The sequence below is a fragment of the Struthio camelus genome, chromosome 17 (genome assembly GCF_040807025.1).
Source record: "Struthio camelus isolate bStrCam1 chromosome 17, bStrCam1.hap1, whole genome shotgun sequence".
NCBI lineage: Eukaryota > Metazoa > Chordata > Aves > Struthioniformes > Struthionidae > Struthio > Struthio camelus.
The window spans coordinates 9,275,008-9,290,165 of record NC_090958.1 but is presented as its reverse complement, the minus strand read 5'-3'; the positions used below and the strand labels follow the sequence as shown (position 1 = coordinate 9,290,165).

Below are 15,158 nucleotides of genomic sequence, written 5' to 3'. Positions count from 1 at the left end.
TTGCAGTGGGTGGAATGAAGATTGTGTTGATTCCTAGTGGCAGGCTTCTTTCTGCTTTTGGCTTGGGGCTGCATGTGAAATGGCAGGTATGTAACATAGGACAGTAATCTGGTTTATTGCTGTTTTGCATTTGAAAAATGGCAAGTCAACACATGAAAAGTTGGTGGCTTTCTTCTTTGAGACTTTCTTTTGTAACTGTAAGGTTAAAGTAAATTTATAGTCTTCTGATGTGCCTCTCTGTGAGGAAGAATTATGAATGTTGATGCTCACTCGCTTTCTCGTTCCAGTTAGCATATTCTGTCATTACATATGGTTTTATTACACTTGCTGCATTTCCTGGGGTAGCATAGGTGGGAGACATCCCACTGTTTGGGAAGTTCTCATTTAACAGTAAGTATCCAGGTCATCCGTATTGTTCAAATTACATAATGAACACACACACGATACGTTAGTGAATTACAGTGAGGGTGTTTTGATTGGTATAGTCATGGCTCTTGTTTTTTGGCACGAACAAAATAATGTGAATCATGCTAAGTTAATGTGCGGAGTCTGAAGAGTTTACCCTTTCTTCACATGGAATGAGTCCTTTCTGAAAGTTTTCTTTGGACTAAATCTATCATAGTTCACAGAATTTTCTCTTTGTTTCCCCCCTCACATTAAAAAAGAAAGGGGAGAGGGCTTGGAAACCTCTAAATTGCTCAGCAATTAATATAACTTGTATTTGGTGTGTGGTGAGGTTCCTAAAATGCATAAATGGGACATGTGAGAAGGCGCTGCAAAATCATTTCCAGCCGATTGCAGCTGCAGTGTCCTAAGGCTCACTCACTCTGAGTGGTTTTCCTAGCTCAAATACAGGATGAGATAATGCTGAGAAAGACCAGGAGCCTACACGCTCTGGCTCTCTGCCATTCCTACAGTGTGTGTCTAAGCTGACCCTAAATTATTTTGTATAGTTAAAGCGGCTAGGAAGGTTACTGAGATGTAGTGCCATTGTGGTGCTTTCAGCCGTTCCAGGATTTGGTGGAAACCAGTTCACATGTGTGCGGAGAAGCAAAAAAACATCTGCTGTAGCATGCATGTGTTCATGGGTAGCCTGAAAACACAGTTATTGCATAGCCTGGGGGGAGAAAAAACCTCTCTGTGTAAATAATCAGCAGGCCAAGACCCTGCTGTTTGGCATGCTGGTTTGCACAACTGTTACCTGCAAGGTCTGAGGGCGCTTGGGAGCTGAGAAGCTGCTTGAGCGGAAAAAAACGTCTCCACTGAGCCGCAGCAGGTACTTGTGGAAGTCGGCAGTTGGGGACAGAAGAATGCAACTGTTGTGCCTCGGGTCAGTCACGTTACAGCTTTAGGTGCTTCCTGGAAAAAGGAAACCACAAAAAACATTGAAAGACAGCTTCAGGGTGCAGGAAAAATGGAACTCTCTGTAAGTAGAGAGTAAGGGAGTAAGAACAGAGAGCGCGAGGGAAAGCATGAGTAAAAGTCTGCAGAACAGTCTGTGCACTTTCTCTAGTTGAAGTCATTGCTTCCTATTGAAAAGCACTGATATTTGTGTGGGATTTTTTTTTGTTGGTTTGTTTTTCCCAAGTTCCTGTACATCCTATGGGCTAGAACTGCAGATCCTCCAGAAACAAGCAGGGGGAGGCTCTGTTGTAGACAGACTGTTTTTTATGTATGTGTGTGTGTGGTCACATGTCATCTTGGATTGCAGAAATCATTTTCTTTGCCTTCACCTTCTAATAAGTTTTAAAGAATTTTGCTCATGCTGAAAGTAAAGCTATAAAATATCAAAGCAAGACCTTCAAACAAGGATAAAAGAGTAAGTATTTACATATCTTCCTCCCTGAAAAGATTTGGAAAGCAGAATTCGTTTCCTGTCCGATACTGATATCGGTGAGACCTCTCCCCCTCCCCCTGCCCCGCAGCCTCACAAAGCGGTCTAATGACCTGAGGATTTTCATCTGAAAGAGCTGCTACAGGAAACGTAGCAGGAACTGAGTAAAGTGAGGAGTGGAAAGGGTTGCACTGATATAACAGCAGTTTTGGGGAATGGTCACAGTTAAAGCTGCGTGCCAACGCACACCAAGTATAGCGTTATTGGAATTGCAGTTTTCAAATATGGTTGACTGCTGTGTTAACAGCATCCATATTAAAACACCTGAAAACAATCTCCGTAGGCTTATTAGACGTTGCAAATTCTGAGCTGACTAACCAAAATTAAATTATATTTTCTATCTATCTCCAGCCTTGCTCCCCGAAGATTCCCTCTGTCCCAGAAATTTAATTAGGAGGCTCAGGATGTATGCACAAGTACTCGGATCTGCGGGGACGGGGGGAGGAATGGGTATGGCTGAGGAAGCTGATTCTTAGTATCAGGCTGGTTCCTCCCAGGGTGGAAGCTCTGATGATAGCAAGGCAGTAACTAAGCTCCTAATACATTTATTAACAGTTTATTTGAAGGTACAGTCTTGCTGTGGTTGGACAATAGTTGCAGATTTTAGGTGAGGAAATCTTAAACCAGGTTACCTCTTGTTTTATTTGATAGTTGAGCTTTGGCTTAGGGAGTCTTGTTCATGTGCGTTTGAGAAAAACGCGCAAAATAATTTAGGCTTTGCTTGCTTTTTTGGGGGGAACAGCGGAGAAACATTTAGGTGTGCTGCAGACTCTGTAAAACTCCCAGTTCTTGCTACTGGCCAGAATTAATCAGTTGACTTCAAATCCAGATCTCCGTGTTCCAAGGACCAACAGCATCAATTTCTGCACGCTGACAAATCAGCTCTGTATGTTAGTTGTCTGTCCGTTTCAGCGGGACGCGGCTTTAGGGGGTTCCTCTCTTCCTCTCTGTGCAGGGAATCTGGCGCATCCCGGTGGATGAGATCGACCGGCCGGGCAGCTTCGCCTCTCATATGAACCGCTCCATCGTCCTGCTGCTGAACGTGCTGTCGCAGCTAAAGGATTACAATACCTTGCTGAAAGTCTCGTCTATGCTACAGAGGACCCCTGATCAGGGAAAGTACGCTCTCTTTTGTTTAATCCATTACTTTGTAAAGCTCTGAATATTTTGTTCACTGAATAACTATTTTTCTAAAATAAGAACGTCTTTAGGTTTAAAAAAAAAAAAAAATCCCAGCCTGAGTCTTTGGAGAGACTCTCCAATAGACGTAAGGTGTAACGATAGTAAAAGTTACCCAGAATGAACGATTCCAGAACAGTCTAGAGTTCCTCTGCGTTTCTCCTGAAGCTCAGAGCAGCTGAGCTGCTCCCTCACGAGGAGGGATCCGATCCGCTGGTGGAGCGGAGCGTGGCGGTTTCGGCACCCCTCTGCCGGCCTCTTGCCTACGAGCCGCGTCCGGTGGAGCAGGTCGTGGCCCCCGCGTCCCTGTAATCCTTGACTGGCCGAACAATGGCTCTGCCGCCGCTGGCAGCTGATGCTATTTAAAAGGCTTATCTTATTCGGGGGTGAGCTAATTGTAATTACATTAACCTTATTTAAGAAGAGAAAAAAAATAAAAGCCATTTAATGTGGGCTGTATAGAGATTCTTATCATTGGGAAGACCAAAATAAACATCTAAGGATAACACTGAAGTAACTGTGGTAAAATTCCAGTTGTTTGCCGAGTGGGAAATGTTGAAATTAGTCTCTGGCAAATGCTTCAGAAATTGAACGGCGTGACTGAATGCAGTAAGGTGGAGGCGTTCAAGGCTTCTTCCTGTGTTTTTGAGTGTGAGTGCAGGTGAATTTGCGTAGATCATAGCCTGTCTGGGAATATGTCACCCCACGTTCAGCAAACTTGAAGCCAAAAACATGTTGACTTTTAGCATATCAGAAGTACTGGACCATAGAAGGCTTAAATTTTGTCCTAGGCGGGCCCACAGTTGTGCTAAAAATATTGTGTTATTTATAAGTCTAGACTGAATTTAACAAAAAGTAGTTTGACATGTTGGATCAACCAGTGCCAGCCATGGTGAACTGCAGTCATTACAGGAACTTATAAATGCAAATACTCAGGGTGCGTCTGGCATATGCCTGTAGCAATTCTGTTTTTGAAAATAGGAGGGGGGTTTTCAGCTGAGCTGCTAGCTGTTACTGAACTACTGATGTGTCAAATGTTGTGTCGTTTATCTGAACGGCAAAACAGAAAATTACTAAATGAACGTAACACTTCAGAAAGAAAATGCTTCTATTCAAATTGGTGGCTTTCTGACCAGGTAGTACCCTTCAAAATTATTTACTTGATTTTTAGCTATTTCTCATTAAGAATAGCCAGTTCTGAAATAGAAATTCAATTTTCCATCAAACTCAATTAGACGGGGTGGAAATAGTTTCTTTGAAAGTGGAATAAATCATTTTGTCACAATACAGTGGAGTTGCAATGCTCTAGTAAAGTAGATGAAGCTGTAGGGTGAATAAGTTTTATAGTAATATTAATTTTTTTATTTTACTAAGTAGAAAAAATTGTTAGCTTGCCAGTGCTTTAGCTTTAAAAAGCTGAATTCAAAGGCAACTGGGGTGACCTATGAAAAAGGATTTTGTGATGCCATTAATCTTATGTGCACAGTTTACCCAGAACATGAAAATCACCTGACAGTGCAAGATGGTTTTGTGTGACTAAAATTCTTTTTCAAGAAAAAGTTTTGAATAGGAAGTTCGTATTTGAGGGGCACTGAAGGCCTGAGATAAGAAAAATGTAACTCTGGCTTTCTATTTTGCTCTGGAGTTTTTAACATTTTTTCTCTTTTTCCCATTGTAGATAATGCTATCCGTCTTTTACTTTGTGACTCTCATCTTCCTTGCTGTTTGTGGGGAGGGGAAAGGTGGAGGGAAATGTGTGTAAAGTCTTAAATTTCAACGTACACATGTATATGTTATGCTTTTGTTATAATGTTGTAAAAAAATAACATGTATACATGTCTATATATGTATACATATATGTGCATGCGTGTATATATGCATGTATCCTGGTTCCTGCTTTACAAGTCCTGTAAGCTCTCAGCACTTAGCTTCATTTCTGTTCTCTTCCGCGGCACAGGAAGTACTTGCGTGATGCAGATCGCCAAGTTCTGGCCCAAAGAGCCTTTGTGCTTACAGTGAAAGTATTGGAGGACACGCTCAACGATCTGACGCAGGTAAGGCAGGAGTGTATTTGGTGGTCGTTGATTTAGTGCTTAGATTCTCCCTTCTTTGAATAACCTGAGGGTGAAGGGCTACATGAATATCACTTACTTCTAATGCCTTTTGTTTATACGCAGCTGCACAGAAAACTTTCTTACAGCATTGTTCAGTTGCTCAGTTCCAAAATCCAAAAACAAACGTAGTGGTTGGGAATGGATAATAGTCAGTTCGATTTGACTCTTCCCTTAAATTTCAAATAACGAAGGTTACACGAGAACCGTGGCCTTTTCAAGCAGAATTGATGGAACTTTTCTTTTTAAATGAACTAAAGTTCCTCCTGCAGAACAAAGACAACTAGATCTTGCGTTCCTGCACGTTTTTAAATGCTAGTCCTTGAAATCAACACACCTGTTATTACATTTAAAGCTTTAATTTAAAAACGTCATGACTGACCAGTTTCTAGATTAAGATACCTGGAACTTGGAAGCTTATTCAATAAACACATTCAAGGAAGAGCTTGTTCCTTAGGGTTTTCTGAGTTCACAGAATATAGGCTTAACAAACTAAACAAAAAAAACTAAATGAAAGTATCTTTAAGAATGCTGGAACTCTGTATGAAATACAGTTCTTCTGTAAATCCCCATGGAAGAACTATATCATTAGCAATTTTTGAAATAAGAACTGAAGTACTGAGGTTTTCTACCTTTGGACTGTCACCAAAGTAAAGGCACAAAATTCAAATATTAGAGCAGAGTTTAGCATACTACTTGATCTAATCACAAGAAGAAAGCTATGAAAGAGTAGCCAAAAGATTATGAAATTTAATTTGAGGTTGATCTGCAGCTGCCAAAAGAAGCAGGCTCAGTTTTGGTTTCAATACATTAGAAGAAGATGTCTTGCTATTAAAACCTTTAATTAAAAAAAAAAAAAAGAAAACTTGGATTTTATATAGTTGGATACCATAGTAGATTGAAAAAGTGGAAAAAAAAATAATTGCAGCTTTGGTTCAGTCTGTGGTGTTTTCACTGATTAAAATATTTTAGTCGTAACATTTGTGGCTTGGATTAATTAATATGTACAAACAAACAAGAACGAACATGAAATAAATGCATTTTCTTCAATAGAGGGAGTAATGTAGTGGTACTCATGGTCAGTATTCATGGTATTCATAGTTGGGTTCAAAGGCTTTCTGATTTCTCTCAAAACAGCAAAGAATGGTTTCTTTTTTTAAGGTTTCAGAGGATCAGGGTTCCAAGTCTCCTAACCTTGCTTCAGGAAGGATGACAACAGACGTCTCTAATAAAACTAGTGCTGAAGAGGGGAAAGATGTCCTCCCCAAAAAGCCAGTTTTGTCGGATGGAGTAGTGCACAGTACTGAAAATGGAGTAAAAGAAGTGACCCAGGGACAAATCCCCAATGCTATGGACCTATTGGAACAAGAGAACAAGAATGACAAGGAAATTAAAGAGCTCCCTAGGCCCGGTTCAGTTGAGCCTATGGATCTTGATGGATATTCCAATGACCCAGAAAAAATTGATTCTTCATGTAAACGCAGTGAGCCAGACCGTCTTCAGTCTGGCAGGAACTCAAAGGAGAGAGCCCCAGAGAGCCGGACCGCAGAACTCTCTTTGGAAGAGCTAAGTATCAGCTCAAAACAGCAGCAGCAGGCAGCTAAAGGACTAGTTCAAGCAGTAGCTGTAGAGGAACCTGTCCAGAGATCAAGCAGGAAGAGGAAATTACTTGAGGATGTAGAGTCTGGGAAAACACTTTTGCTTGATGCTTACCGGGTATGGCAGCAAGGTCAGAAAGTTATGGCCTATGACCTGGGTAAAATTGAGAAGATCATGTCTGAAACGTACATGCTGATTAAACAGGTAAAATATTTTATTAGTCATGATTTCTCTTTGTGACCTCAGAGGAGATTCTCTGGGATCAAATTTTATGAGTTAGCTAGCAGAAAATAGGCCTGTTTTTAAGGATATTTCTCCGCTATGTATCCTTCACGTTTCCTTTCAACTTTTTTGGAGCTGCACCATATATTCTGTGGGAAGTTCATTAAAACTCTTAATTTCTAAAAATAATGATTTGTGGACCTGGCAAAGAGGACCCAAAAGAGGCTTTATTTCTGACTTTTTTTTCTAGTTATGAGTGGGGCTCAGTGGTAGTTGACACACTGGGAGAATGAACCTTTAGACTCTCTTATTCTGCACTTTTTCAGAGAGTAATGCCTACAGTAGAATTTATCTGTTGTGGCTGTGGTAAATTAAAAAAAGATTTATCTTTCAGTGGAACATGTTTAAATCCAAAAATCACAGTAAACCCCAAACCAAACAATATACAATTGGTCTTATTTCTTTTGAAAAGTTGGGAGGATAACTATCTCCTCAGGAGCTACTCTCTTGACGAGAGCACTGCCGAGGGGGGAAAAAAGTCAGCTCTTCCATGTTTTCAAACTCAAGAGCCCACTCCTAAATTGCTGAAATCAGTTAAGAGCTTTCCTATCAATTGCACAGAGTTTGTTCATACTAAATGTTAGTTAAAATTAAGAAAGCATGCGTTATCTTGAAATGTATATTGCTGAAAAACTTCAGCTCGCTCCTGTTCTGGTACAGAAGTGCTGCTTCTCCCCCCTTGCCCCACATCCCCATTTCATCAGAAAGTCATTGGATTAATAGATGACCTAAGTAATTAAGACTTCGTTAATTGTGATTCAGGTGGATGAAGAAGCAGCACTTGAACAGGCAGTCAAGTTTTGCCAGGTGCATATGGGCGCCTCAGCACAGAAACAGGTAAGCACTGTGAAGCCCCTCGATCCTTTTAGTATGCTTTTATTGCATAGTCTGTGCAGTCAAGTCTGTAGTTGAGTGCTTTTAGCAATTAGAAAGATCTACTTTTCTTGTACTGTTGTCATCTAAGAATAAGTGGGGCCATGTTTGTGGAGGGAGCTCATCCCTTTTGTTAGGCTACTGGCACTGGCACTGTTTGTGGCAGACTTGAATGAGAGCTTAAAAAAACCCGGAACAATCCTGAATTTGAAATATATATGGCCCACTGTGGTTTTCTGAAGGTCCACCTCAGATGGTAATTACCTCTCTGTAAGTCCGTAAGGGCTAACAAACACGTCGGCTCTTCCCTTGCTAACGTTGCACTGCGCTCCTGAGGTACCAAATACCTTTTCTCTCAACTTGCATCATTGAATACTGATTTTAACTCAGTTATATTGCTCAGTTTGCATTTAGCTTGTAGTTTCTGATGAAAACAACTGTAGAACTTGAAAAATATAGTTATTTACTTGTCCTTAGTGGGAGATAAAGCCCAGAAGAAATCTCAAGTGGATCAGTGGCATGTTTAGTGGTGATTCATTTTGCCAGCAAGCCATGGGTTGAAAGCCCCAAAGCATTTGCTGGCTTCTAGCAGCAACAGCCATAATTTCCAGAGTTTCTGCCACTGGCACACAAGGAAACAGTTGCTCAGCAGAGTCCAATTAGAAAGTAAAACACATTTTGGAAGAAAAATCTATGCTGCTAGTTAATAGTCTCTTTTAATACTGCTTACTGCTTTGTATATGTTTTATGCTAAGAAAATTTAGTCTGTGTTATAGATTGCCAGCTCTCAAAAAGTAATTAAAATAGCATTTATCTGAAATTTTGAAAAATCTTTTAGAGTCCAAATTAGAACCTTTTTGTTGTGTATGAGTGTTTCACAAGTGGTAGTCTGTATCATTCTTAAGTGCGTAAAACAGGAAGAGTCTTTAAGATTTTCTCCCCAAGAAACGGAGAGAGCGCTATATGAATATGTTGAATCATTTTCAATACTGATTTAAAGTTGAGCTCTTTCAGAAATGTCTTGAACAAGCTTGTTTTATGAGCTGCAGAAGTAATTTATTCTGGTTTTCTGCAGTTTTCTATCTTCTGTCCCTCCAGACTCTCTTCTCTTGTAACTTCATCTTCCCATCCTGTGTGTTGCCTAGTAGAATTGCACAGAGTACATGGTATGACTAGCCTAGAGATACCCGCACACTGCATCCCAGCATGCCGGTTACCAGACAGAAAATATTATGGTTGGGGGAAGAGGGAGAGTTGCCTGCTCTTCCATCACTTTGATTCTTCCCCTTGCCTAGGTGCTTATTTTCGTTAGATGGAGGGACAGTAAAAGTCTTTCAGAATATCTCCTCATCCTTCAAATGTGGTTGAGACTTTTCTTCTGCAAGATGCATCCTTCTCTGCTGCGCAAAAACATAACCTTTTGAGGAGGTACATCTCTGATGTTAGCAAGTTAAACATTGTTTTAAGATAAAATGCATTTGAAGACCTAATTTGCCCTTTTTTCTGCAAAACAAATATATTTCTTAAAATTTCAAATAATTATTTCAAATAATCTCTGGGGCAACTCTGATATCCGTCACCAGAATACTGCCTCTGGTGCCTCTACTTCTTTTTAATTCTCTTTAACCTGACCTCCAGTGATGTATGTTGTCTGGTCCTTCCTTCAGTGTGATAGCGTACATGACAGATGGTTCTCAGAACTGAAGCACGCTTGCGTCTCTTGCCGTGAGAGATACTGAGTGATAGGAAGAAGTACTTGCAAGATGAACCTGTTACCTTATATGCAATTAACAGGTCCTTCTTTTAGTTTTTTCTACCTGGTAGAGCTGAAGAAGATTGAGTCTGTAGGTCCACTCATGTAACGAGGTCTAGCGCTGTCTACCCTGTTCCTTCAGGAAACGCAGATGTTTCCATGTCTTCTGTGAAAGGTTCAGAAGGGTTTGGTGAGATTTTTTTGTGTCCCTTTAAGATAGGTACCCTCCATTGGAGCTTGAACCTTTTCTTTTCATGGGCCATTCCCTTTAATCTATGGGTAAGTGTTCTCCTCCTCTCCTTGTGATGGATATTGTTTTACTGGTGCCTTGCCCAGCAGCATAGATGAGGTTCAAGCCCTCAGGGCAGACTCTGTTATTTGTGATTTAAGTGTTTACCTTCACACTAAACTTCTTCCTGAAGTGGTGTATAAGCTTTATTTGTCAGAAGACCTGCTACCTTGTGTTTTTCCCAAAGACACATGCCTTCATTACCACTGCTGCTTGAGCACCTTTGATCTGAGGCAGATGTTACCCTTCATCTGTTTGAATGTAGAGCTGAAAGAAATCAGGGGTTAGGGATTTCGGTGCGGAAACAGTAGGAATAGGTAAGAGGTTCTCATGTAACAATTAAGAAATTGTAGAGAAACCGTTTATAAGAGGCAGAGCACTTTATTCTAGCAGTGATTTTTCTGGAAGGTCTCTCTTCTCAAGAGCTGCGGAGCTGCCATGCAGCTCTCTAGTCATACTTCAACCTAACGATAACACTACTGCTGAGATGCCTTGTTTCACGTTTTGGGAAAGCTTAATCAACTAATGGTTGCAAAACATTCTTCCTTCCAAGCAAGTAGAATTTTGTAGAGAACACTATTTTTACTGCATTGTGGGTGTCTCCATAAGGACAAGCACTTGAAGGAAAAAGACATTTACTTATCTTTAATTATATATATATTTGTACATGCATTGTCTATATGTACACTTCCAAATGCCCTGCTTTCCCTTCCAAAGGAATTTCTGTCTTCAAGGTTGAGAAAAACTAAGAGAGAAGGGCACACCTAACCCTTTTATGGCTGTCTGTACTGCATGTGGAAAGTCTGGGGCCTGAGTGTCTGTAAAGGGTTCCCAGTCATTAATACCAAGCTTAAAGCTATCTAACAGTGCATCTAGTCAAAATGTATATTGCACCAGTGCATCTCCCAGCACAGTAACAGGATGGGATGGAAGAGTAGAGGGAACTGTGGTTTATTAGCATTTCACAGAAGTTACTTCTCCAATTTTTGCCCCTCAGGAAGCCAGTCATGTTCTCTCATTGAACTAAGCAAAAGAATAAAAATGTCAGAGGAGGTATTCTACTGGAAATCTTTCTTTGTGCATAGTCCCTTATTTAAGAGATGATTTATTTTATAAATAAATCTTGCCTCAGAACATTAAGACTTTCTTAGTTTATCTTAGGGAAAAAATAAGTATCATCAGACTGTGATTTATGACTTGATAATAAAAGGCATTTGCTAATACACTCTTTAAAAAGTAATAATACTATTTGATTTTGGGTGTATTCACCTTTTCAAAAACTACTTGAGTCATATGTTGGCTGAGTTCCTGTCGGAGCCTTCTTGAAGATTCTGGGTATGTGTTTGTTATGCCAGCTCTTCGAGCAAAGTCACCAATTACTCAAGCACGTAACAAAATGTTAGAATGGTGAAAACCTTGCACGCAAATTATTCTTGAAAGTAGTTATTATAGGTGAGCTAGTGTTTAACTTCACTGGAAAGGGTGAGATTTCCTGTTAAGTCACTTGCAATAAAATATACCTCTTAACATGTTGCATTTGTTTAGAGCTTGTAAGCATTCCCTTTTAGGAAGCAGTCCCCAATACAGAGATCATCAGATGCTGCAGCCTGATTTTCATCTGCTTCAAGCATGATCTTGTAAGTAGTGTGAAGCTGACTTACTGTTGCAAGTGCAACTCTATGAATTAGTATAGAGCCGCAGAAATAGCTGCTCTTGTAGACATCTGTCTGTTTTCAACAGACAGAATCCTGTTTTATTTAAAATTGGCAAGTATTTGCCTTCTGTAATCAAATGATGTCATGTATAAAGCTGCTGCAGCCCAGAGAAGTGCTTTGTTATTGGATAGTTTGAATAGGCTTACAGGGCCTGTAGTTCTTCGGTTACTTATCCCAAGGAATTGACAGATTAAAGAAAATGAACATAGAAACCATCCTGATCTATGTCTTTCCATGGTGGTTGTTGTATTTTACAGTTCCAATAGCCAGGCAGCATATGGTTTCTTTATGAAGGTTTTCACTTGTTACTAAAATTAGGGGAGTTATTTGAATTACAGCTTTTCAACTTTCTTCCAGACCGGTTGAGAAAGTTTTAAACCTAAATATTTAACAACTCTGTTCAAATCATTTTATATGCCTCTTTAGGCATAAACAGGAAACAATGCAATAACCAGTACACGGAATTTGAGAAAGTGGGTTGTTATCCTTTTGCAATGAGAGCTAATCTTCTTAATAGCTTGGCATTATTATGACACTTCCATTGGATTTCAGAAGTCCTCTATGATCCTCATGACCAATGCAGGGTTAACACGTCGTAAACCATGTAGACTCCAGCATCTTCTGCTAAGTTGGTTAAATACTTCAGAAAATACCTTAGAAAGGCTGGCTCCACACTTTGAACAAAGCAGGAAAAGATGGTGGTACACAATTTTGCTGTGTTAAGTTCCCGTGCTCCTGGAGAATTGCTGAAATGGAAGTATTCTCTGTTGAAATATGCTACCACATCACAAGGAAAATAATTTAGCTGTAGTGTTAGGAAATCGTGTACAGGGTGGTGACATCCCCTAGTTATGTCAGAGGATGGAAAATTCCGTTTCAAAAAAAGGGATCCTTTATGCATGTAGTTGCTACTCATAGTTCAGGTTTCGCTTAATGTCTTTACAAGGTGCTTAACAGTGTGTTTGTGTTTACAACATAATGTCTTTAACTAAAAGATACACCTGTCTGTACTCCGTACGGACTTGGATAAAATGCTATAGCATTCGAGTTCCAGTACAGTGAGGATCCTCTTCAGTTAAACAACATAGACTCTCCATTATCTCAAACTTATTTAGGTCCAGCTCCTACTTCTGGGAGTAATTGAAGATGTTCTCCCATAGCAAATGGCATTTTGTTTTACCACACTCTGGTAATGAGGACTTTGGGTTTTTGATGTCTAATGCAGAAGCAGGTGAAGGCCTGGAAAGGTCATTCAAACAGGCTCCTAAACAGAGACTTGTAAGCTTGCAAAAGCAGTTAGGAGTAGAGTACAATGTAAATCAGTACGTAAATGTTACCATAGGGATTTTTTTTTTTTTTTTTTTTACTTTGAAGAATAGTTTTTGCTATATTTATATTAGGCTAGGTTTAATGTTAGTATAGTAAGTATTTACTCTTAAACCATAATGACAAAGAAAAATCTGAGCTTATAGCACTGTTTAAACTTGTACTAAAATGCAAGAAAAGAATAAAATGAGTGGTGATGTATCTGCCTTTTTTAAATAAAAAAGCAAATTGCCTTTGGAAACAGTAGCCTTAAAAGGACAAGATCTTAGTAATTGGTACAAAACTATCTTCAATGTCAGCTGCTGGGACATATATTTCAGTATTCCATAATAATAATAATAATAATAACTTTTCTTAAAGTTGCACATTACAAAATAAGGCTCTAAGATTTTTTTCATCGACTGCAGTATGCTGTGGCGCAGAGTCTAAAGAATGGTGACATGACATTCTTAAACACTGATAATAACGCTGCTGTTTTTCTTTGCTATCATATCCTCAGTGCTGAGAGGACTGGAGCGATAGTCTCTACCCTGTTACAGAGGATTGCACAGTGAGCACTTTGAAAATAAACACTATTTTGTCTGTTACAATAGTATAATCACCGATCCTTCCAAGAATTCAGTTCTGCTGCTTGTTGGATAGTAAACGGTTCTTGTTGAAGTCTCTGAGATGATCCTGTGACTAAACTGAATGTATGCTAAGGATTTAGCCAAAAGTCTTTTCAGTAATGCCCATTTTCTAGCATTGACCTAATTCTCTTTAGTCTATTGTACTATTTTTAACAATAGGAGAATAATATTATAGACTATTTAAATTTAATTCAAATTATGGCAGCTTCCAAATGAGAGTGTACCACTGCAGGTGATGTCCCATCAGGAGTGGGATTGTGGCCCCAAAGACATGTAATTGTTTGTGTTAGTATTTCAGGGCATGAAGTGATTAGTGCTGCAACTGGAAAAGGTTGGAGAGTGCTAGCGTGGGCTCTGTTTGAGCTGGTGTGAAGCTTTTCTTCCCCTCCTGCAGGCAGTGCAGATCTGATCTGAAACAAAGAGGCGGAGCAGCAGGGATGATGTGGTGATATGCAGTTGCATCCTTGAGTAGGAGTTTAACGACAGGAAGAATAGAGAAAAAATTAAACGCTCTATTCCACATTTTTGTTTTACCTTGCATAGTGTACAGACCTTCAACAATTACTGAGGCGATTGCATTTTGCAGTTCCAGAAGTTTTTTAGGTTGCTAATGGGTGGCCAGAATTTCATCTTTTTAATCTAGGCAGTTGGGTTTCATCCACTTGCTGAGATATGTTTCTTCTAGTCTCTTCTGTTGGGCTGATTTTAAGTGAGGGAAGAAAATAAGTAGTTCTAATAGTTCAGGTTGTACTTGTGAGAGGTGATGGTAGCATTTTCTGGATTTTTGTTGGTGGTGGTGATGGTGTTTAAAAAAAATACCTCTGGGAGACATGACAGTGAATCATAGTGTAAGAATACAGGCACAGTTAAATCAGCACTTTTAAACTAGGACTGCCGCTGGAAGAAGCGATGCTGCTTCCCTCCTGGCTCCTGCTTTCCATGGTATACATTCCCCTGTGCTGGCACCGCTGCTTGTGTGGCCGTGCAGCACGTTGCCCTGGAGAACTGGTATGGCTCAAAATCATGCCTCTTCTTTTTCTTTTTCCTTTTCCATTTATATTCTTATTGTGAGCAAGATTTTTGAGATATGTCTGTAGCGAACGTGCTGAAAGTGCGGTATATTACACGTTCTCTTCATCTCCTAGTTTTGTGAGACAGTAGATGTATATCATCAGTTTAGCACTATTTATTTCTATAAACTGTTTCTAACTGTTGTTTGCAGTTGTATCCTCTAGTTATTTAGTGATCATCTTTTCTCAGTATTTATTTTACTGTTTACTATGATCAGTTTGAGTTCAGCATTATAAAGGATGCGTGTGCAAAAGCACAGACATTTTTTAAGAGTGTAAGAGTGAAGTTTGTAGTTTCTAAGTTAATTACGAACATGGAGAAAAAAATTAAAAATAAAAATGTGAACTTCTTCAAAAGCTCTCTAGTCCTTTAAAATATTTAGTCAACTCAAAGGAGCTTTGTAGCAAAGGGCTCTTATCTCACAGTCCAATAAAAAA

General features: G+C 39.6%; 1 protein-coding gene across 4 annotated transcripts in view; it reads left to right on the top strand.

Annotated features, from left to right (window-relative positions):
• The window catches only part of CABIN1 (calcineurin binding protein 1), a 128,119-nt gene that overhangs the window by 86,414 nt on the left and 26,547 nt on the right, over positions 1 to 15,158 (top strand). For all 4 annotated transcript variants that reach the window (XM_068910841.1, XM_068910842.1, XM_068910839.1 and 1 more), the window contains 4 exons: positions 2,850 to 3,013; positions 5,031 to 5,127; positions 6,346 to 6,987; positions 7,828 to 7,902. In XM_068910841.1, the coding sequence (XP_068766942.1) occupies positions 2,850 to 3,013; positions 5,031 to 5,127; positions 6,346 to 6,987; positions 7,828 to 7,902 (978 nt within the window). The remainder of the gene's footprint in view (positions 1 to 2,849; positions 3,014 to 5,030; positions 5,128 to 6,345; positions 6,988 to 7,827; positions 7,903 to 15,158) is intronic.